This window comes from Cetorhinus maximus, chromosome 11, assembly GCF_964194155.1.
Source record: "Cetorhinus maximus chromosome 11, sCetMax3.hap1.1, whole genome shotgun sequence".
NCBI lineage: Eukaryota > Metazoa > Chordata > Chondrichthyes > Lamniformes > Cetorhinidae > Cetorhinus > Cetorhinus maximus.
In genome coordinates this window covers 54,598,477-54,620,361 of record NC_135889.1, presented here as the reverse complement: position 1 = coordinate 54,620,361, position 21,885 = coordinate 54,598,477, and the positions used below count along the sequence as shown (strand labels likewise).

At 40.6% G+C, this 21,885-nt stretch overlaps 1 protein-coding gene across 2 annotated transcripts in view; it reads right to left on the bottom strand.

Annotated features, from left to right (window-relative positions):
• cwc22 (CWC22 spliceosome associated protein) overlaps window positions 1-21,885 on the bottom strand; it is a 110,456-nt gene that overhangs the window by 12,162 nt on the left and 76,409 nt on the right. For both annotated transcript variants that reach the window (XM_078551943.1, XM_078551944.1), the window contains exons 15-17: window positions 19,170-19,230; window positions 2,138-2,215; window positions 1,703-1,855 (exon numbers count right to left, since the gene is read on the bottom strand). In XM_078551943.1, coding sequence (XP_078408069.1) covers window positions 1,703-1,855; window positions 2,138-2,215; window positions 19,170-19,230 — 292 coding nt within the window. The remainder of the gene's footprint in view (window positions 1-1,702; window positions 1,856-2,137; window positions 2,216-19,169; window positions 19,231-21,885) is intronic.

Below are 21,885 nucleotides of genomic sequence, written 5' to 3'. Positions count from 1 at the left end.
TTCAACCCACCAATTATTGCTCCGACTCTTGATCATCAGTAAAGGCATTAGGGGTATGGGGAGAGATCTGGAGTATGGAGTGGAAATAGAGGATCAGCCATGATCATATTGAATGGCGGAGCAGGCTCGAAGGACCGAATGGCCTACTCCTGCTTCCAACATGGACAAAATAACTGAACTCCAGAGGTGAGGTGAGAGTGACTGCCCTTGACATCAAGGCAGCATTTGACCTAGAGTGGTATCAGGGAGCCCTGGCAAAACTGGAGTCAATGGGAATCAGGGGAAAACCTCGCCATTGGGTGGAGTCATACCTAGCTCAAAGGAAGATGGCTGTGGTTGTTGGGAGGTCAAATATCTCAGCTCCAGGGTATCACTGCAGGAATTTCTCGGGCTAGTGTCCTAGGCCCATCTTCAACTGCTTTATCAATGACCTTACTTTGATCGGAAGGTCAGAAATGGGGGAAGTTTGCTGATAATTGCACAAATGTTCAACACCATTCACAGCTCCTCAGATAATGAAGCAGTCCATGTCCAAATGCAGCAAGACCCGGACAATATCCAGGCTTGGGCTGACAAGAGGCAAGTAACATTTGCGTCACACAAGTGTCGAACAATGATCAACTCCAACAAGAGAGAATCTAACCATCGCCCCATGACACTCAAAGGCATTAACATCACTGAATTCCCCACTATCGACATCTTGGAGTTTACCATTGACCAGAAACTGAACTGCACTAGCCATATAAATACTGTGGTTACAAGAGCAGGTAAGAGGCTCGGAATCCTGCAGCGAGTAACTCACCTCCTCACTCCCCAAAGCCTATCTATCATCTACAAGGTACAAGTCAGGAGTGTGATGGAATGCTCTTTACTTGCCTGGATGAGTGCAGCTCCAACAACACTTCAGCTTGACACCATCCAGGACAAAGCAACCTGCTTGATTGGCACCCCATCCACAAACATTCACTCCCTCTACTACTGATGCACAGTAGCAGCAGCAGTGAGTACCATCTACAAGATGCACTGCAGGTATACACCAAAGCTCCTTAGGTAGCACCTTCCAAACCCACGACCACTACCATCTAGAAGGACAAGGGCAGCAGACACATGGGAACACCGCCACCTGGAAGTTTCCCTCCATGCCACTCACCATCCTGACTTGCAAATATATGCTGTTCCTTCCTGTTGCTGGGTCAAAATCCTGGAACTCATTCCCGAACAGCACTGTGGGTGTACCTACACCACATGGACGGCAGCGGTTCAAGAAGGTAGTTCACCACCACCTTCTCAAGGGCAATTAGGGATGGGCAATAAATGCTGGCCCAGCCAGCAACATCCACATCCCATGAATGAATAACAAAAAAAAAGAAAAAAATGTGGTTCAGTCTCAGCAATGATGAATGTAGAAGTTACAACACAAACCTGGTCCAACCAGTTTTACTTTAAAGACAGATTTATGATCGAGTAACTCATAACATAATTTGCCAACCCAACCAGGCATTTTCCCCGAATATTAATTTTAGCTCCACAAGTTCAAATTTTGTGATATATAGGTACAAGATTTTCCACTTTGCTTAACCTGAAATATTCATTGGGTTATAATATTTATAATTTCAGACAACTTAATAAATAAAGGAAACACCAAGTTCCTAAAGGAAAAAACAATTAAATAAAGGGTTGCCATTGGCTTACTATGACTTACACTCCATGGAATTGAGTCTGTGTACAAGAGATGTGCAAACATCTTTGCTACATTGCGTAGCTTGTTTGTTTCTAAGCGATGTATAGTTTCATATTGCTCCTTGAATATTCCTTCAAAAGCCTCCATGTAGTCCTTCTTCAACATACAAAAGCGCTGCAAGGATATTGAAACACAAAGAGCAATGTGAAATGTGCAATCTGCCATTCAACAAAACCAATACTATATACCAAAGATTATACTGAATAATAGGTATTTAAAATCATTAATGTTTTAGTATGAGAAGTTGAAAGATATCACACTGTTAGAGAATAATTGCAGTTAGACTTCCTGAATACATCCTTTCCCACTTTGGCAATATCCCCATTCAGCTTCAGTTGTTAGCCAATCAGTTCAAACTACAAGTGACAATACAGAGGATTATAATGAAAGTCTTACCCCAGCCAAGAGACCAAAAAATTTCTCGTATGTTCTCTGTTGTGCACAACAATCCAGAATCATATTGCATAATTCTTTCTGTGAAGAGAAAAGAAATTAGGTTTTAGCCTTTGCTTTTAAACAAACTGAATCAGTTTGACGATTGTCATGCAAAGCAAATAGGGAAAGAGGAAATGGTTAAACACTGTATAAGTATGGCTATAAATGTTGAGAATGATGAGACACAAGCTTAATTTACCACTACTCAGCCACATTTATGCGAAGTCGAGTGGTAAGTCAGCTGAGTTACAATATAGATGAATTCCACAAACACTGAAAATATTCTCTTTGCATTTATGTTTAAATTGTGCAAATTAGTTATGATTGCACCTCCATTTTACTCACCCTTGTCATTCAATTGTCAGGTCAACTTAAAATATGGTTGGTATCCAGTATATTTTACCAGTTCCTATTTTTAAATCTCTTCACAAACTAACATGTTGGTTTACTTCATAAAAATAGCTAGTACCTGCTCTACTGAATGACTCATCAGTCTTCCCAAAACATTAACCTATATGTTCTTTCACATACTGATGGAGTTCTTGTCCATTTCCACCACTTCTGGCTACGTCAGATTTGCAGCATTCATAGTTCAATAGTCAACACTCATTCAGGATTCACACAGGAGTCAGCTGTATCGCACCCTATTACCTCTTTATTACTTTTTATATTAAAGACTGCTTTATTATCTCTTCCAAAAACATCTACAAATCAAATGGCACCTAAGGAAGCTGAAATGTAGTAACCATTATGTAAGCAAGCAAGATAGTCAATTTACACACAGCAAAATCAATGCCAATGTGGTCAGGAATAGAAGATAATAGGCTTTATTGTTCTTTACTATTTGCTCATCACTGTGACCTATAGGATCAAAATAGTAATGCTTTATTAGAGTGGATGTATTGACCCCTCGATGGCCTTGGGGCTAAAAGCATTTTTCTACAGGGGTCTAAGCCACAGAATCTGGAAAATCCAAATTTGAATTCCAATATGTAAACTGAGTGAGCTGTTCTCAGTTGAGGACACAATTAGATCCAGCTGGTCTTAGCTCTCCTGGCCTGGGCCTTTTGTGGAGTGGGAGGGGTTGTGAATTAGTCCAAGCTCTCACGCAACTTGACTCTACAGGAGACCTTTCCTGCAAAGCAGATGTTATACCAGGACAGCGTCAGCATTATAAGTGATGCGCACCATGATTAAATAGTCGCCCAACATTTACTGTCCAGAGTCACATTAAATATTTTGACTCAGGCCAGATTATGGATGACTCCCTGTGGCTACAGTTAGTTTATGTGCATCTCAATGCGGATTGTCGCTCCTCCAACCAGTCCTTATAAGGGTTCATTAGAATGTTTCTAATCATCAAAACAAAGAGATTTTGCTACTTACTTCATAAGAACATAAGAGCTAGGAGCAGGAGTAGGCAATCCAGCCCCTCGAGCCTGCCCCGCCATTCAATATGATCATGGCTGATCTCATTTCGGCCTCAACTCCAATTTCCTGTCCTCTCCCCATAACCTTTCAACCCGTTACTAACTAAAAATCTGTCTATCTCCTCCTCAAATTTATTCAGCGTCCCGGCATCCACTGCACTCTGAGGTAGTGAATTCCACAGATTCACGACCCTTTGAGAAAAGTAATTCCTCCTCATCTCTGATTTAAATCTACCACCCCTTAGCCTAAAACTATGGCCTCTCGTTCTAGAATGCCCCACAAGGGGAAACATCCGCTCCACGTCTACTTTGTCTACCCCCTTTAGCATCTTATATGCCTCAAATAGATCTCCCCATATCCTTCTAAACTCTAGCGAGTACAGGCCTAAACTGCTCAATCTCTCCTCATAAGACAAGCCCCGCATCTCTGGAATCAATCTAGTGAACCTCCTCTGAACCGCCTCCAATGCAACTACATCCTTCTTCAAGTAAGAGGACCAAAACTGTGCACAGTACTCCAAGTGCGGTCTCACCAATGCCTTGTACAGTTGCAGCAACACTTCCCTATTTTTATACTCTATCCCCATAGCAATAAATGCCAAAATTCCATTTGCCTTTCTTACCTGCTGTACCTGCATTCATGCACATGGACACCCAGATCCCTCTGCACTGAAGCATTCTGAAGTTTCTTTCCATTTAAATAATAAGTCACCTTTTTACTCTTCCGACCAAAATGGATAACCTCACACTTATCCATGTTAAACTCCATCTGCCAAATTTTGGCCCATTCACCGAACCTGTCCATATCCATTTGTAAATATCTTATTTCTTCATTGCAACTTACTTTCCCACCTATTTTGTTGTCATCAAAACTTGACTCTTATTTTGAAAAGGAACTCTAATTACAATGTGCAAAAATAGGCATTTTTTAAAATCATAGCATACAAATATATTCAGTAGCCTGAAAAAATCTAGACTTGAGGGAAAAAGCTAGAGTAGTGAGCAAGAAGTAGGTCGCAACAAGGGCATGAAAATCTCAGCTGTAGCACAGGACAACACAAAGGCCAAAAAGAAACAAAGGTAGGGCAGGAAGGTATTGGGGCCAAGGGGTGGCACTGACATTTAAAAGGGACTATAGGGTGGCACAAAATCCTTCGAGGCAGATTTTTTTGCAGGCCCAAATTTACACTTTTAAGCTACAGCTGATGTTTTCAAACTCAGAAGCTGAGAAGAGGTCTTCAGGTATGGGCAGTACAGGTTCAGTTGTTTGGTGCATGGTTGGGAGGCTCCATAGAACAATTAATGTCATGACATGAAATAAGTACATGATGACAGTTCTAATATTAGAATTACCATAGAAATGTTTGCATTGGTTACGTTGTAAATCACAAAATATTATTCAAAAATAAAGACATTAGTAATAGGGGTTTGTGGGTTTGAAGTGTGCACCATACGCCAGATGTCACAAAATAGAACTAGATTTAAATTTAAGTAGAATACAGTCCTCTTAATAAAAAAAAGGACTGGCTCCCAATCACATGTCTGCTATCTTTGAAAATAGCTTGGATTAAGTTCTAGTTTATGTTGGTTGAGGTCAGATGAAATATTCAACATTGTTTAATACAGTCTGGTCTTACCTTTTCTAGTTGAACAATGCTATGCATGTTCCAGTTTAAAAGTCGTTTTATTCCTGAAACATTGCGAAAAGCAGTCCAAAGTTTTTTTAGTTATAAAATATTGTCGCAAACAGTGTACAACTGTGGATGATTCTAAGTAATACTTTGAACTTCACTGAGGCTTGGTTATCAGTTGGAGAAGTCAGTTAACAGGTGTTGCTGGTACGTCATTTCCAGTGCAAAAATGATTCGAGGAGAACTTTTCTTCCCTTGATCCCACTCACAGAAGACTACATTTACTCAGCTCCGAATGGTTTTTCTCTACTTGGGGGCAACAATTTGTTTTTATGTGATTTTAATTAGTGCCACAAATTCCTATATACAGAAAAAAAATGCACAAACTAGATAGATTACTTTTTTCCCCCCATTTTGAATTAGCTAACCAGAGATTTCTTCAAATGGATTTCAGTGCATTCGAAAAGTATAGTTTGAACATGTTTCTAATGAAGAATTTTTGCATGTTTTAAGAAAACTTGGATTTTATTTTGTGGTCTACATCATTTGTAGATCCTAAATTTACTACAATTTGAAGTTTTACTGTAATTCAATCATACTTTTATGAAACATGCACTGTACAAAATTAGTAGGTTTCAATCCTTCTCTCCCTCAAAGTTTTCTCTTGTACTGTCCATCCATTTACCAGCATACAAGTATGAAAACCAACCAACTTGGCAACATTTGTGTAAATCTGCAACCAGCTCCTCGTAAGCATGAGAGTGCTCTTTGATTTCCCACCATCTTGGTTTCACAAAGTGCTTTCAGAGTCCCACTTTTCCTCCAGGAACTTGCAATAGGAGGATCTGAGGCAGTGAACCTGCATTCTGCTTTACTGTAGGGCAGTGCATTGGTGGTAAGGCCAATCTTAGAGCAGAAATGAAAGATTATCATTTTCCAGAGTCTAAACACATAGGCCTTCTCTGAATCTTTGTGTAATCATTCTAATCTTCACGTATGGTGAAGTCAAAAATTATGCACTGCAGTTATGAAAAGCTGCCCAGCTGGTCTTTTAATGTGGAATCTATACAAGCTGGTAGCCAGTCACAATTTCAACTTTCACAATGTATGAAGTGATTATCTTTCATTTTGATGAAATTTAGTTATTTGAATCAATATTGTTACAGAAAAACTGGGCTTTCAGCATGCCTGTCACAAAATGTTATTATACAAGACACAGCAACAGCACATACAAAATGTTCAGGCATACCTGGAGGAAGAAACAGGTTGTGTTATAACAAAAATTAAAGGATGTTCAATTCTGCATGGATTGCACTTTTTTAAAATCCACGCAGCTATAGTTGATCACTGTTTAGGATGCTACAGAAAATGGTGGCTACACATCAAAAACTGTTTTAGAAGAACCGCAAGTCCAAAAGCACGCATGGCCAAACCTAAGCCATCTTTTGGCTCACTGAGTTAGCTGCAATTTCCCGGTTCAGGATTCTTTGTGGCCATATCATCTGTGACACTAATGTGCAACGGTCTTTCTTCACAAATCGTTTATATATGAAAAGAAATTATTCATTATATGAAGTGAAAGATTTCACAACTTGGCACAATCACTTATTAAAACCTAGTACATGTACAGTGTTGGATGGTGGCTTCAAAAATAAATGCATAAAAGGGATACTCTTGGCTGGGAATAAGCTATTAAATATTATAGTAATCACTCTGAAGAACAACTATTATGTAGTTGAACTTAAATGTTGCATCAAGAAATTATTGGTCAATCTCTATCTTTATATTTAGACAGTGCTTTGTGATATTAAACATGCACCTGCATCCCCAAAACAGGGTGGCTTGGTCATGATTTAACATCTCATCCAATGGATGCCACCCTAGACAATGCAGCACACGCTGTACTGAACTACTGAATCAGCATGGATGCTCAAATCCTCGTGTGAGGTTTGAAGCCAAAAGCCTCTGACCTAGAGGCAAGAGGGCTAATAACTTAACCAAGTTGAAAATGATGTGAATGATGTACAACAGTCACGCCTGTAAACTAAGTAGTCCTTAAAATTGACACTTTTTTTTGTTTGAGGTATCAGTAAAAAGGTAATTGGAAACAATGTCAGATTGCAGTCGTTCAAGCTGAACGTTCTAGTTACAGTTCATGCTATCAGTGTATTATTCAGCAGCAAAATAATTTGCATAGTAGGAACATACAATTGTTGGAACACACAAGTAGCAACATGTACCTACAAATCAAAATGTAACATGAAATTGCACTCTTGGGACAGCATGCACAATTTTAAATCTTATATAGCTCATGAAGAAGTGGAACTGGACAACCGGCTGTTTGGCTTTCAGCTTGCAAATTTGTGTAGAGCATGCAAAGTAAAACAACAGTTTTAGAGAAGGCATCCCAACTGTATTCCAGACAAAGTGATAAACAGTTGATGTGAAACAGATGTTTAAATATAAATAAAATGCTGCTTATAAGTAAATAAAGGCTTTTAGTGCTCATAGAAAATCATGAGTACATAAGATCATTCGATGCTGTTTCCTCTGACCTATGAGTAATATTGTGCATGCACACATTTTTCACGGATACCTAATTATAATGATACAAAACGTGGTCTTTTTTCATTAAACTGTATTCAGGTCTTTATAATACAGGACTTTCCTCAATCAATTTAAAATTATTTTCAATAACAGTGCTTGAAGAATGTTCAGGGATTTATGCTTCTTTAAACATCAAAACTGCTAAATAATAGTTACTGACTACTTAACCCATTCTAAGAAGAGATATCTAATCTTAGCAGATAACACAATATGCTCTTCATGAGCTCCCTTTTTCACGGGTCACATATGCACATTGGATAAATGTTGCATTAGGGATAGACTCAGAAAATACATCAATATTGCTGTCTCTGGAACAAGAGGCCTCAACAGGATAGATTCTGAGAAGCTGCTTTCCTTGGCTGGCTAGTCCAGAACTAGAGTTCAGTCTCAGAATACGGGTAGACATTTAGGACTGAACTGTGGAAAAGTTCTCACTCGCAAGGCTGTTGACAGTCAATCAATGAATATATTCAAGACTGAGATCAACAGATCTTTGGGCACAAAGGGAATCAAGGAATCTGGGAATAGGGTGGAAAATTGGAGTTGAGGCTGAATATAGAAGGACCAAGGGGGAAGTGAAAATACTAATAAGAAAAGCAAGGAAAGAGCGTGAAGAGAGACTGGAAGCTAACATAAAAGGGAATCCCAAGGTCTTCTTTAAGCGTGTAAATAATAAAAGGGTGGTAAGAGAAAGAGTAGGACAGATTAAGAATAAAAAAAGTAGAGGCAGGAGAAATAGCAGAAGTATTAAACGAGTACTCTGCATCTGTCTTTACAAAGGAAGATGATGCTACCCAGGCGAGGTGAGAGGAGGTGGTAACTGGCACACTTAAAGAATTTACAATTGAGAAGGAAGAGGTGTTAAAAAGGTTATCTTTACTTAAAACAGGACCAGATGAGATGCATTCAAGGAAAGTGAGTGTGGAAATTGCAGAGGCACTAGTGATAATCTTCCAGTCTTCCTTAGACACAGGGCTGGAAAATTGCACGTTACACTCTTGTTCAAAAAGGGGTGCAATATAAAGTCAGCAATTACAAACCTGCCCAGTTTGACTGGCAGGGAAACTTCTGGAAACTATAGTTCCGGACAAAATCAATAGTCACTTAGATAAGTGCAGGATAATTAAGGGAAGCCAACATGGATTCATTAAGGGAAAATAATGTTTAACTAACCTGCAGGGGTTTTTTGATGAGGCGACAGAGTAAGTTAATAACGGCAACACTGCTGATGTAGTGAACATAGATTTTCAAAATGCATTTGATACAGTGCCACACAACAGGCTTGAGCAAGGTTCTAGCTCACGAGACAAAAGGGAGATTAGGCACTTGGATAAGAAATTGGCTGAGTAACAGTAAACAGAGAGTACTGATAAATGGTTGTTTTTCAGATTGGAGAAAGGTTTGTAGTGAGTTCCCCACGGGTCAGTGTTGAGACCCTTAGCTCTTCCTGCTATATATTAATGACCTAGGCTGCGGTGTGTAGGGCATGATTTCAAAATTTGCAGATGATATGAAGATTGGAAGCATTGTCAACTGTGATGAGGGTAGTTTTGAGCTTCAGAAGGACATAGTAATGTTAGTGGATTGGGAAGACAAGTGGCTGATGAGATTCAATGCAGAGAAGTGTGGGGTGATTCATTTTGACAGGAAGAGAATGGAGAAAGAGTACAAAATAAAGGGAGAAACTCTAAAGGAGGTGCAAGAACAGAACTCGGTGGATATGTATGTAAGTCATGAAGATGGGAGGGCATGTTGAGAAAGCTGTTAATAAAACATATAGTACCTTAGGCTTTATTAATAGGGGCGTTGAGTGCAAGATTAAGGTGGTCATGTTGAATTTTCATAAGACACTAGTTAGGTCTCATATGGAGTACTGCGTTCAATTCTGGGCGCCATACTTCAAGGCATTGGAGGGAGTACAGAGGAGATTCACAAGAATGACTCCAGGGATAAAGGACTGTAGCTATGAGGATAGACTAGAGAGGTTAGAACTGTTTTCCTTGGAGAAGAGAAGGCTGAGAGGAGACTTGATAGAGGTGTTCAAGATCCTGAGGGGTCTGGACAGGGTAAATAGTGAGAAACTGCTCCCACTCAAGAGAGCCACAACAACTAGAGGGCAGAGGTTCAAAATAATTGGCAAAAGGAGTAATAGTGATGTGACGAAAAAATTTTTCACCCAGAAGGTAGAAGAAGTCTGGAACAACTCACTGAAAGGGTGGTGGGGGTAGGTTCGATTGAGGTATTCAAAAAGGAATTGGATTGCTATCTGAAAAGAAAGAATGTGCAATGTTTTGGGGACAAGGCAGGGGAGTGGGACGAGGTAGAATGCTCTTTCAGAGAACCAGTGCAGAGTCAATGGGCAGAATGGCTTCCTTGTGCACTGTAAAGATTGTGATTTTGCTGAAACATGCACATAAACGTGATGCAGGACAGCACACCAGGAGCAGCACCAAGCATTCCTAAAAATCAGGTGTCAACCTGGTGAAGTTAGAACACAGGACTAGTTGCATGTTAAACAGCAGAAGCTGCATGGAATAAATGGAGCTAAGTGATCCCACAACCAATGGATCAGATCAAAGCTCTGCAGTCTTGCCACATCCAGTTGTGAATGATGGTCAACAAAGTATTAACTGGAGGAGGTGGTTCCACAAACAAACTCATCCTGAATGACGAGGAAGCCCAGAACCCAAGTGCAAAAGACAAGGTTGAAGCATTTGCAACCATCTTCATTCCAAAGGGCTGAGCAGATGATCTATCCTGGCCTCCTCCCGAGGTCCACAACATCACAAGTACCAGTCTTCTGCCGAATTCATTCATTCCACATGATATCAAGAAATGGCTGAAAGCACTGGATGGCTAGGGCCCTGACATCATCCTGCAGTACTACTCATGCTCCAGACCTAGCTGTGCCCCAAGCAAGTTGCTCCAGTACAACACTGGCATCTACCCAACAATGTGGAAAATCCCCAGGTATGACCTGTCCACACAAAGAAAAACACAGGACAAGCCAATCTGACTAATTACTGTCCCATCAATCTACTCTTGATCATCAGCAAAGTGATGGAAGGTGTCATTGACAGTGCTATCATGTGGCACTTACACAGCGATGACCTGCTCATTGATGGTTGGTTAGCTTGGGTTCTAACAGAGCCACTTGGCTCCTCTCATTACAGCCTTGGTCCAAACATGTATAAAAGAGCTGAACTTTAGAGGGCAGGTGAGAGTGACTGTCCTCGACATCAAGGCAATCTTTGACCAAGTGTGGCATCATCCAGAAGTCAATGGGAATCGGAGAAACCTCTCCACTGGCTGAAATCATACTCAGCACAAAGGAAGATGGTTGTAGTTGTTGGAGGTCAATCATCTCAGGAAAAGTCCTCAGTCCCAGGACATTAATGCAGAAGTTCCACAAGGTAGAGTTCTTGACCCAACCATCTTCAGCAACTTCGTTAATGACCTTCTCTCAATCATGAGGTCAGAAGTGGGGATGGTCACTGCTGGTCACAAAATATTCAGCACCATTTGCACTTACTCAGATTCTGAAACAGTCCATGCCCATTTGCAGCATGACCTGGACAACATCCAGGCCTGGGCTGATAAGTGGCAAGTGATATTTGCACCACAGAAGTGTCATACAACGAACATCTCCAACAAGAGAGTATCTAACCAATCTACTCTTGACATTCAATGGCATTACCATAGCCACATTCCTCACTATCAACATCCTTGGAGTTACCATTCACTAGAAAGTGAACTGGGTCAGCCATATATACACTGTGGCTTCAAGCGAAGGTCAGAGACTGGGAATTCTGCAGAGGTTAACGCACCTCCTGTCTTCCCAGTCTGTCCACCATCTTCAAAGATGCAAGTCAGGAGTGTAATGGCATACTCTCCACTTGCCTAGATGAGTGCAGTTCCAACAACACAAGTAGCTCGACACCATCCAGGGCAAAGCAGCCCGCTTGATTGGCACCTGATTCACCACCTTAACATTCACTCCCTCCACCACTGATGCACATTGGCAGCAGTGTGTACCATCTTCAAGACTAACTGTAGCAAATAACCAAGGCTGCTTCAACAGAGCCTTCAAAACCCACAACCTCTACTACCTAGGGGGGGCAAGAGCAGGAGATGTACAGGAAAACCACCACCTGCAAGTTCCCCTCCAAGCCACACACCATCATGATTTGGAACTATATTGCCGTTTCTTACTCTTGCTGGGTCAAAATCCTGGAACTCCCTTCCTAATAGCATTTACACCACATGGATTGCAGCGGTTCAAGGCAGCAGCTCATCATAATCTTCTCAAGGGCAATTAGGGATGAGCAACAAATGCTGGCCTTACCAGCGAAGTTCACATCTCATTAAAGAATAAAAACTTGCAAACTTAACTTTGAAATTCAGGTGTAGAGTGTGCAAAACGGCTTTGGAGATTTCACTAGAGTGAAATTCTATTATCTTTTGGTCAAATTATGTTCTTAAATGCCAATTTGTACTGCACAATATTAGTTGAGTCCAAATACTATTTGGGTCTTAATGCTTTTGCATTACTTTATCCGATTGCCTCTAAGCTGACAAGTTACTAAAAGGTACTTCTATTATTTCACATTCCAATTATTTGCCTTCCTGATTACTGAAGAGTGTTTGCAAGACAAAGCCACAATATATCTTCTCAATGAGCATTTCAAACGTTAATCTATTGTCAGACAACCACTCAGTCTAAGAAAGATCAATTTATGTTATTCTTACTGAATTCATCTTCAATACCAGTGTTTGGGCATTCCTGCATCATTCATATATTGGATTATTTGGTTTGATTACTTTCCCATTTCTGGTATGAACTACTGATGGAGAAACTCCATTTTAGTGGATAATGAAGTATCCACTCTATCCATATTTTGAAACAAGATTAGAATTCAGAACTGCAAGAATAAAGCACTTAACAGTTGTGAGAAATAATACAGGATGCTGTTTGCTGTACAAAGCTGTTTAGTTAGCATTTTCACTGTCCAGATGGCTAAGCATAGCATGCTTGTCAGGAACAGCTGGTTGAACAATAGGGGCCCTTTGCAAAGAAAGCTTGGTCTATTGCTACAAATTTGGGCAGCTCAGTGCCTCACTGCATAAATATCCTACAGCATACAATAAAAGGTTGGTTTGTCGTTACAAATTCCCAAATATACCTCTAACACCACATGGACGATAGAAACTGACAGATACTCAAGAGCTCCCAAATTTTGGTCTTGCGTGTACAATGTACAGGAATGAAGACAAACATCATAGAAATGAATCAATGTATTTTTTTCTCTTGGCTTTGAGTCTGCCTTACATCACAGGGTAGAATTGGTGTTAGCAGGTTGTGCACGAACGGGGACAATTCAAGAAATTATACAGCATTGAACAAATTTATCCAATAGAATTTCAATACTTGCCAAAACCTCTGACAATCAGGTCACCATATTTGCTATATGATGCAAAATATATGCAATATTAATAAAACAAGTCTGCCATTTTTTGAAAATAGGTTTCAGGTTTTAAACTGTCAGCAATCAAGACCATTACACTCATTGCCAGAGTGAGGAAAACAGCTGAGGGTTTTGCAATCCAACTGTTCTTTAAAGTAAGCCTGCTATATACACCCTTAAAGGGTGGTGACAATCTGTTAACTGAAATTTTCTGTTTCCGACAGTGTGCTCCAGTTTATTTCAAAAATTAAATTTCTTCAACAGTAACCTGTTTCTATTATTTCAGAGTTGATATATTAGAAGAAGCAAATAAGAAAAAAAAAAAATCAACAAATCTCTGCATACTATATTCTGCGCTCTGACTCTTGCCCTGCTTTCTACATACTGTCACCAGCCATTTTTGAACACATTGTCCAGACTCATGGCTGTAAGTGGTTGCAAATGCTTTAACTTTGCTTTTGTACTGACGTCCTGGACTCCTGCATCATTGAGGCCGAGGATGTTTCTGGGTCCACCGCCTCAGTTTGTTGTTGAATTATCCACCACCATTCATGACTGGATGTGACAGGGCTGCAGAGCTTTGATCTGATCTGTTGATTGTGGGATCACTTTGTTGTGTTGATAGTATGCTGTTTCTAATGTTTGTGTCTTGTGTTGCAGCTTTACCAGGTTGACACTCCATTTTTAGATATAGCTGTTACTGATCCTGGTGTGCTCTCCACATGGAACCAGGGTTGGTTGCCTGGCTTTAATATAATGGCAGAGTGAGCAACATGCTGAACCAAACTTCAGTTTTATTGCATAAACTTGGGTTGTTAAGCTCTGGCATTGCCTGAAAGACTGGTGGGGCAGACTCAACAATAATTTTAGATGGGTATGCTTATAAAGTAAAATCTGCATGCCTATGGAAAAAGAGCAGGGCAATGGGATTTGGATAGTCAAATATCCAGCAAAGGCCAAATGAGCAAAATGGCCACCTTCTATGCCAGTGTTGTGGCAATTGGCGAGCTTATTGGACATGTGGTGAATTGGCTACCGGCATGTGACAAATTCACATTTCATTGTGCAGCCACACAATACAGAGAGTCGTATTAAAGCTGCAGGGGTGAATATAAGTATAGCTCTGTCTCGCTGGACCGCGTTTATCTGCTATCACGGATTGAATAAACAAAGACCAATAATGTTGCCGACAGACAACAGTCACATAAACATTTGTTTTTATCAGAATATAGCTCAGCTGTCAGGTTTCTAGTGACCTGGAAGCCGATAGGACATTTGCTCAATGAAACAAGAAAAATAGTCCACCTTTTATTATCTTCTCTGTTCCCGTTTGCTCTGCATGCCTTTAAATGACGATACATTCAGATCTGTGGGACCACCCTGAAAGCAGGGATGGCCTTCCTAAGGACAGCGGTCCGATTTCACTCAATTTTCTTAGGGAATCCAGTGACGCGAGCTAGTAGCTGGAGAAGCTTATTCTGTTTTGCTGATAGTTAGCAGTTTGCAGAAAGAGTTGAAGTGCATGAGCAATGGACACAGCTGCATGCCTGCCAATGAGGGTTGAAATGTGCAATTTTGGGAAGCTGGGGAGGTGCAGCAACATCTGAATGGTGTTCAATCTTCAGCTTAATAGATCAGTCGAAATGAGTGACTGAAAGGAATTGGGCATTATTAGTGTAAATGAAGTCAACAGTCCTGGTGGAACCCAGGATTGATTGAGAGTATTCTGATGGGGTGGCCAGAAGTGCTGAATGGATGATCCATCTTAGCTTCCTCCTGAAGCCCCAGCATCACATATGTTGGTTTTCAGCCAATTCAACTGACTCCATGTAATATCAAAACACAGCTGAAGGCTGGGGGAGGCAGTGGCATGGTGGTAATGTCACTGGACTAGTAATCCAGAAGCCCAGGCTAATGCTCCGGAACTTGGGTTTGAATCCTACCAAAGGAGCTGGTAGAATTTAAATTCAGTTAATAAATCTGGAATTAATATTGGCAATAATGACCATGAAACCATTGTTGACTGTAGTAAAAGCCCATCAGGTTCACTAATGCCCAGTAGGGAAGGAAATTTGCCGTCCTTATCTGGTCTGGTGTACATGTGACTCCAGGCCCACAGCAATGTGGTTGACTCTTAAACGCCCTCTGAAATGGCCCAGCAAGCTACTCAGTGGATCAAACCGCTAAAAAAATCTCAAAGGAATGATACCGGACGGACCACCTGGCATCAACCTAGGCGCCAGAAACGACAACGGCAAACTCCGCCTTGTCAACCCTGCAAAGTCCTCCTTACTAATATCTAGGGGCTCGAGCCAAAATTGGGAGAGCTGCCCCACAGTCCCGTCTTCACATTGAGAATTCCCTCCATCATGTTGTGTAGCAGTACCACCATGCTAAATGGGATAGATTTCGAACAGATCTAGCAACTAATGGGGCAACTATGAGGCACTGTGGGTCATCATCAGCAACAGCAGAATTGTACTCAGCCACAATGTGTAACCTCATAGCCGGGCATACCCCCCAATCTACCATTACCAAGCCAGGTGATCAACCCTGTTTCAATGAAGAGTGCAGGAGGACATGCCAGGAGCAGCACCAGGCATACCCAAAAATGAGGTGCCAACCTGGTGAAGCTACAACACAGCACTACTTGCGTGCCAAACAGCATAAGCAGCAAGCGATAGACAGAGCTAAACGATTCCACAACCAATGGATCAGATCTAAGTTCTGCAGTCCTGCCACACCCGGTCGTGAATGGTGGTAGACAACTAAACAACTCACTGGAGGAGGAGGTTCCACAAATATCCCCATCCTCAATGATGGGGGAGCCTAGCACATCAGTGCAAAAGGTAAGGCTGAAGCATTTGCTACAATCTTCAGCCAGAAATGCCGAGTGGATGATCCATCCTGGCCTGCTCCAGAGGTTGCCGACATCACAGATGCCAGTCTTCAGCCAATTCAATTCACTCGTGTTACCAAGAAGTGGCTGAATGGATACTGCAAAGGTCCTTACAATATTCTGGCAATAGTGCTGAAGACTGTGCTCCAGGGCTTGCCGCACCCCTAGCCAAGCTGTTCCAGTACAGCTACAACACTGGCACCTACACAGTAATGTGGAAAATTGCCCAGCTATGTCCTGTACACAAAATGCTGGACAAATTCAATCTGGCCGTTTGCCGCCCCTTCAATCTACTCTTGATCATCAGTAAAGTGATGGAAAGAGTCATCAACAGTGTTATCAAGCGGCACTTGCTTAGCAATAATCTGCTCACTGACGTTCAGTTCGGGTTCCGCCAGGGCCACTCAGCTCCTGACCTCAATATGGCCTTGGTTCAAACATGAACAAAAGAGCTGAACTCCAAAGGTGACGTGGGGTAACTGCCCTTCACATAAAGGCCGCACTTGACTTCATTTATCCATTTACTCATACCTTTTTTTTTTAGGAAGTGTTTTTGTCCCTAAATTTATTGTTGGCATTAGTTATGTTGCTGCTAAGAGTATATTTCCATTTACAAGTGTATTTGTCATTTATATAAACGACATAGATGACTATGTGGGGGGGAGGATTAGTCAGTTTGCGGATGACACAAAGATTGGCCGGGTGGCTAACAGTGAGGTTGAGCGTCTTGGGCTACAGGAAGATATAGACGGGATGGTCAAATGGGCAGATAAGTGGCAGATGGAATTTAACCCTGAAAAGTGTGAGGTGATACACTTTGGAAGGAGTAATTTGATAAGGAAGTATTCAATGAATGGCATAACACTAGGAAGTTCTGAGGAACAAAGGGACCTTGGCGTGTGTGTCCATAGATCTTTGAAGGTGGAGGGGCATGTCAGTGGGATGGTGAAAAAGGCATATGGGGCACTTGCCTTTATCAATCGAGGCATAGATTACAAAAGTAGGGAGGTCATGTTGGAGTTGTATAGAACCTTGGTGAGGCCACAGCTGGAGTATTGCATGCAGTTCTGGTCGCCACATTATAGGAAGGATGTGGTTGCACTGGAGAGGGTGCAGAGGAGATTCACCAAGATGTTGCCTGGGATGAAATATTTAAGTAGTGAAGAGAGGTTGGGTAGACCTGGGTTGTTTTCGTTGGAGCAGAGAAGACTGAGGGGCGACCTGATCGAGGTGTACAAGATTATGAGGGGCATGGACAGGGTGGATAGGGAGCAGCTGTTCCCCTTAGTTGAAGGGTCAGTCATGAGGGGACACAAGTTCAAGGCAAGGGACAAGAGGTTTAGGGGGAATGTGAGGAAAAACCTTTTTACCCAGAGGGTGGTGACGATCTGGAATGCACTGCCTGGGAGGGTGGTGGAGGCGGGTTGCCTCACATCCTTTAAAGAATACCTGGATGAGCACTTGGCATGTCATAACATTCAAGGCTATGGGCCAAGTGCTGGTAAATGGGATTAGGTAAGTAGGTCAGGTGTTTCTCATGTGTCGGTGCAGACTCGATGGGCCGAAAGGCCTCTTCTGCACTGTGTGATTGTGTGATTCTGTAATTCCTTCCACTTCACTTCACCCTTCACTTGATCCTATCTAATGTAGCAGGTTATTGATACAACCACATTGCTCAAATAGGTTTATTTTCCAAGATGAGTGATAATTGACTAGATTCCAATCCTTCAGTTAATATATGGAGGCACATAACTTGACAATATCATTAGCCAAGTACCAAGAGCTGGATATAACTGAAAATGAAACCATATTTTCGATATTACAGCAAGAACATGATGGTGCAAAAGGTCAACCTTGATGCCTGGCATCAAAGCTACATGGAGTGGCCACAGAAAAACTGAAGTTTGTTTGTACTGAAGCGGACAAAAGAGGACTTTATTAAAGGATTTATGATTCTTAATTGTATTGTCAAGTTGAACTCTGAAAATAAGCTTAATGTGGCCCATAGCGCATGGAATAAAGCACAGAAGTGGGATGATGAATGGAATAGAGGAATGCCCAGTGAAGCAAGCAAGGCAGAAATCAGGAGCAATTTTATGAGAGCTAGACAATCAATTGCTGTGAAAAACTAATTGAGAGATATACAAAGTTGTTTGTGTAACCTATTTTTGAACTCTCATGTTGGCCAGATGTGCTACAAATTTATTTCCTGGTCCTGCGTATGCCTATGCTCTGATTATAGAGTTATAGATTATAGAGTTAATTTATTAATTGTGGAACAAAAGTTTTTCCTTGTATGAAACAAACTGAAAAGGTGCAGAAGGGAATTATTCCATTCTTGGTTAACTTCTATCTCAAGAAGAGACCACTTGCACAATATCTGATTTAAAATGGTACTTAGAAAAAAAATCATAATTAAAGATGAAAAAGGAAACTGTCCAACTTATAGTGGACTTAATATACAAAATTCATAGATGACAAATATGGATAAGGAAGATCAATCACTTCATCTTAGCTAATCCATCAGAAAAGTGTGACTGTCCCTTAACAAGGCATCCAACTGTTCCAATGGTTTCAAGTCTATTCAGGCTTATGACCAATAAATTTGACAAAATTTGATTCCAAGTTGTTGGTGCATATGAGAAACAATATGAGTCTTCTGAAACAAGAATCGACTGGTTTCTACCCTTCAGCTGACTTTTTGTCTGTTCTCAAAAGTTAACCCAACTTCCACACCTGTTGCTATATCTCAACTTCACAGGCTTCCCTGCCATAAAGCTACACATATCTTGACGTTATCACATTTGCAATGGTTAACAGCATTACAGGGCTCAGGCAGTACTTGGTTGAACAGTTTAGATCAGTCATGTTCCTTATGGGTGACAGCAACATTTAACTACCTTATTTTCAGCTGTACCAACATTCTGCCAACAACCTGAGCATAAGCAAATCAATACTTACAGTTTGACTTTCAGGAAATTCCATCTTCAATAATTTATGAGCACATTCTTCAAAGTCCAAACTGTAGAAATATAAAAAGCACTTTAAATGTCATTAAGCAAAGCCTCAAAATATGATCTGATCACACCTTTCATTCAAATTGCAATTAAACCAAAAAATTAAATTAAGCATCAAGAAATAAATCAAAATGAATAATGTTGTATTCAACAATTAATTAACATTATGAATTTAGGAAAAAGAAATTGGGCACAAATTATAATCACAATTTTCTTACTTACATTTTTCTATTCAATATTTCACAGGCTTCGAGTACCATCAATATACTTTAATTGCGCAACATTTTCAGAAGTGTTTGTAGCCTGATTCCAAGCAAGAAACCATCATTTGTTGTGCACTTGCATAATTTTTCTTCCTTAACATTACAGCCTCCTCTCCCTCCTTGCTCAAAAATGTTTCTGCAAACCTATTTTTCCTTGCACCATTCAAGGCAGTTTACTCAGTGGTGGCTACACAAATTCAAACGCTTGTTTGTATATATTTGACATGTTACATGAACAGCATACAGTTTAGACATTGCACTGTGATAAACTCTGAGGACTGATCTATAGACCTTCAAGTCATTGTATGCCGAAGCTTTTGGGGTTATCCAATCTGGGTGAGTTGAAACTTGCTCAGACCCTTGATGCATAATATGTGGCAAATATTATCAATATGCTAACTTGTCACTGGCTTAAAGACAGGAACCACATTCTCCTGACATAGACTCAAGGTCTGTGATTTTGTTACATTGAGCGACTTTCCCAAGTATTTCAATGCACTCTAACTCAGGTGAGAAAACTGTCCTGCTACCACTTCAAAGGGATGCAACAATGGACTGCAAATTAAGTGAAAATCCAAGCATGGCCAAGTTAATTAGTTGCTTCATATTTATAATAATTTTTGAAGCATTTTTACAGTTTTATGATCAAGTCCCAGTTAATACAAATACAACTTTTTTTAAACTAAATTATGCTGGAGTGTTTGGGTTCATTATGGGAAGGCCCTGGAAGCAGTGTGCTAGTTCTGTAGTGTACAACATAACCTTTCACCAGTAGTGCTGCATCATTGGTGATGATGCAAAGGATTCTGGTCTCCCCACTGCGTCCTTTGTTTTAAAAAATATTCTCTGAATAAGCATACTGCTTGCAAGGCTGCATTTACTTCCCATCCCTCTTACCCAGAGTACATTCAGAGTTAATCAAGTAATGTTGGACTGGAGTCACATGTATTACATACATAATTACATACAGTCTAAATCACAGAAACAGGCCACTCAGCCAGTGTTTATGCCTCAAACCCCTCCTTCATCTAATCTCATCAATATCCTTCTATTACTTTATTCCTCATTTGCTTGCCCTGCTACCCCTTAATACATCTTTGCTATCTCAGCTAATCTTTCTGGTAGCGCATTGCACATTCCTAACACTCTTTGAATAAAGGAGTTTCTCCTGAATTCCCAATTGGATTTATCAGTTGCCATTTTAAATTTAACACCTGCAGTTTTCAGACTCCCACCATTGCAGACATTGTCTGTACAACTAACCTATTAAACCCTTTCATAATCTTAAAGATCTTTATTGGGTCACACCCATCTTTATTGGGTCAAGGTGGCATGTTCTCCTCCCTGTAGAGCGTTAATAAAATCATTAGGTTTTTATATTAGCTTTCAAATTAGCAGATTTTACTGAAATTAATTTCCCAAATTGTAATGGTGAGATTAAAACAATATGAGCAAAAATAGACTATAAGTCTCAAACCTGTTCCATCATTCAGTATGGTGACTAAACTTCTCCACTTTCTTGGTCTTTCCCCACATTCCCTAATTGCCTTTGTGCCCAAACATCTCGATCTTACTTCCGAATATACTCATTGACTAAGCACCCACAGCCCTCGGGTAGAAAATTGCTAAGATTCATAACTCTTTGAATAAAAAAGTTTCTCATGTCGATCCTAAATGTCCAACTCCTTATCCTGATATTCCTATTTCTCGATTCATGAGACAGGGAAGCAGCCTCTCAACATTTAAATTCTAAGCCTCAATTACTAATCCAGCAAAAAAAGCTAGTAGACGACCAGAGTCAATGGGTTTACAGAATTCTGCTGTAAGATCTTAAATATCCAGATAAGCATGGGCATATATATGTTCACAGGTAATCTTAAACTGCTTCTAATATACTGCAGCTTGGGATCCTGTGTGCAGATTGACATGTGGATAGGTGTTTGCTCTAAGCGGAAACCAGAGTTTTCACTTTAGATTATGTAAAGATCTATGTATAGATGTCAGAAGTAGACTGTTATATTATCCATGATAAAATAACATTATGTCGGCTCACATCAAGAAGGAGCATTTGCCAAGTAATGCAGGTCTTCCAATTCCTGCGGAACTGTAATTTAGCACAAGTTAAAGAGTCGCAGACTGATCAGAAGGAATGGGCTCATAATGTGCATGCAAACGGCCCCAAAGTAAATCTGGGTTACATCCATGATTAGGAGGAAAGCCCTGGTTATAAACAGAGGGAGCTATCATGAAAAAAAATCCAAAGTTCAAGCTTGAAGCCCCGTAGTGGGATAAAATTAATAAATCGACAACATGCATCAGCCTAAACTATCCAAGAATCAGTGCACTGCTTTTTGACAGGGAATGGTTCTAAGGGTTGTTTGTGTGTGCTAGTTTTGA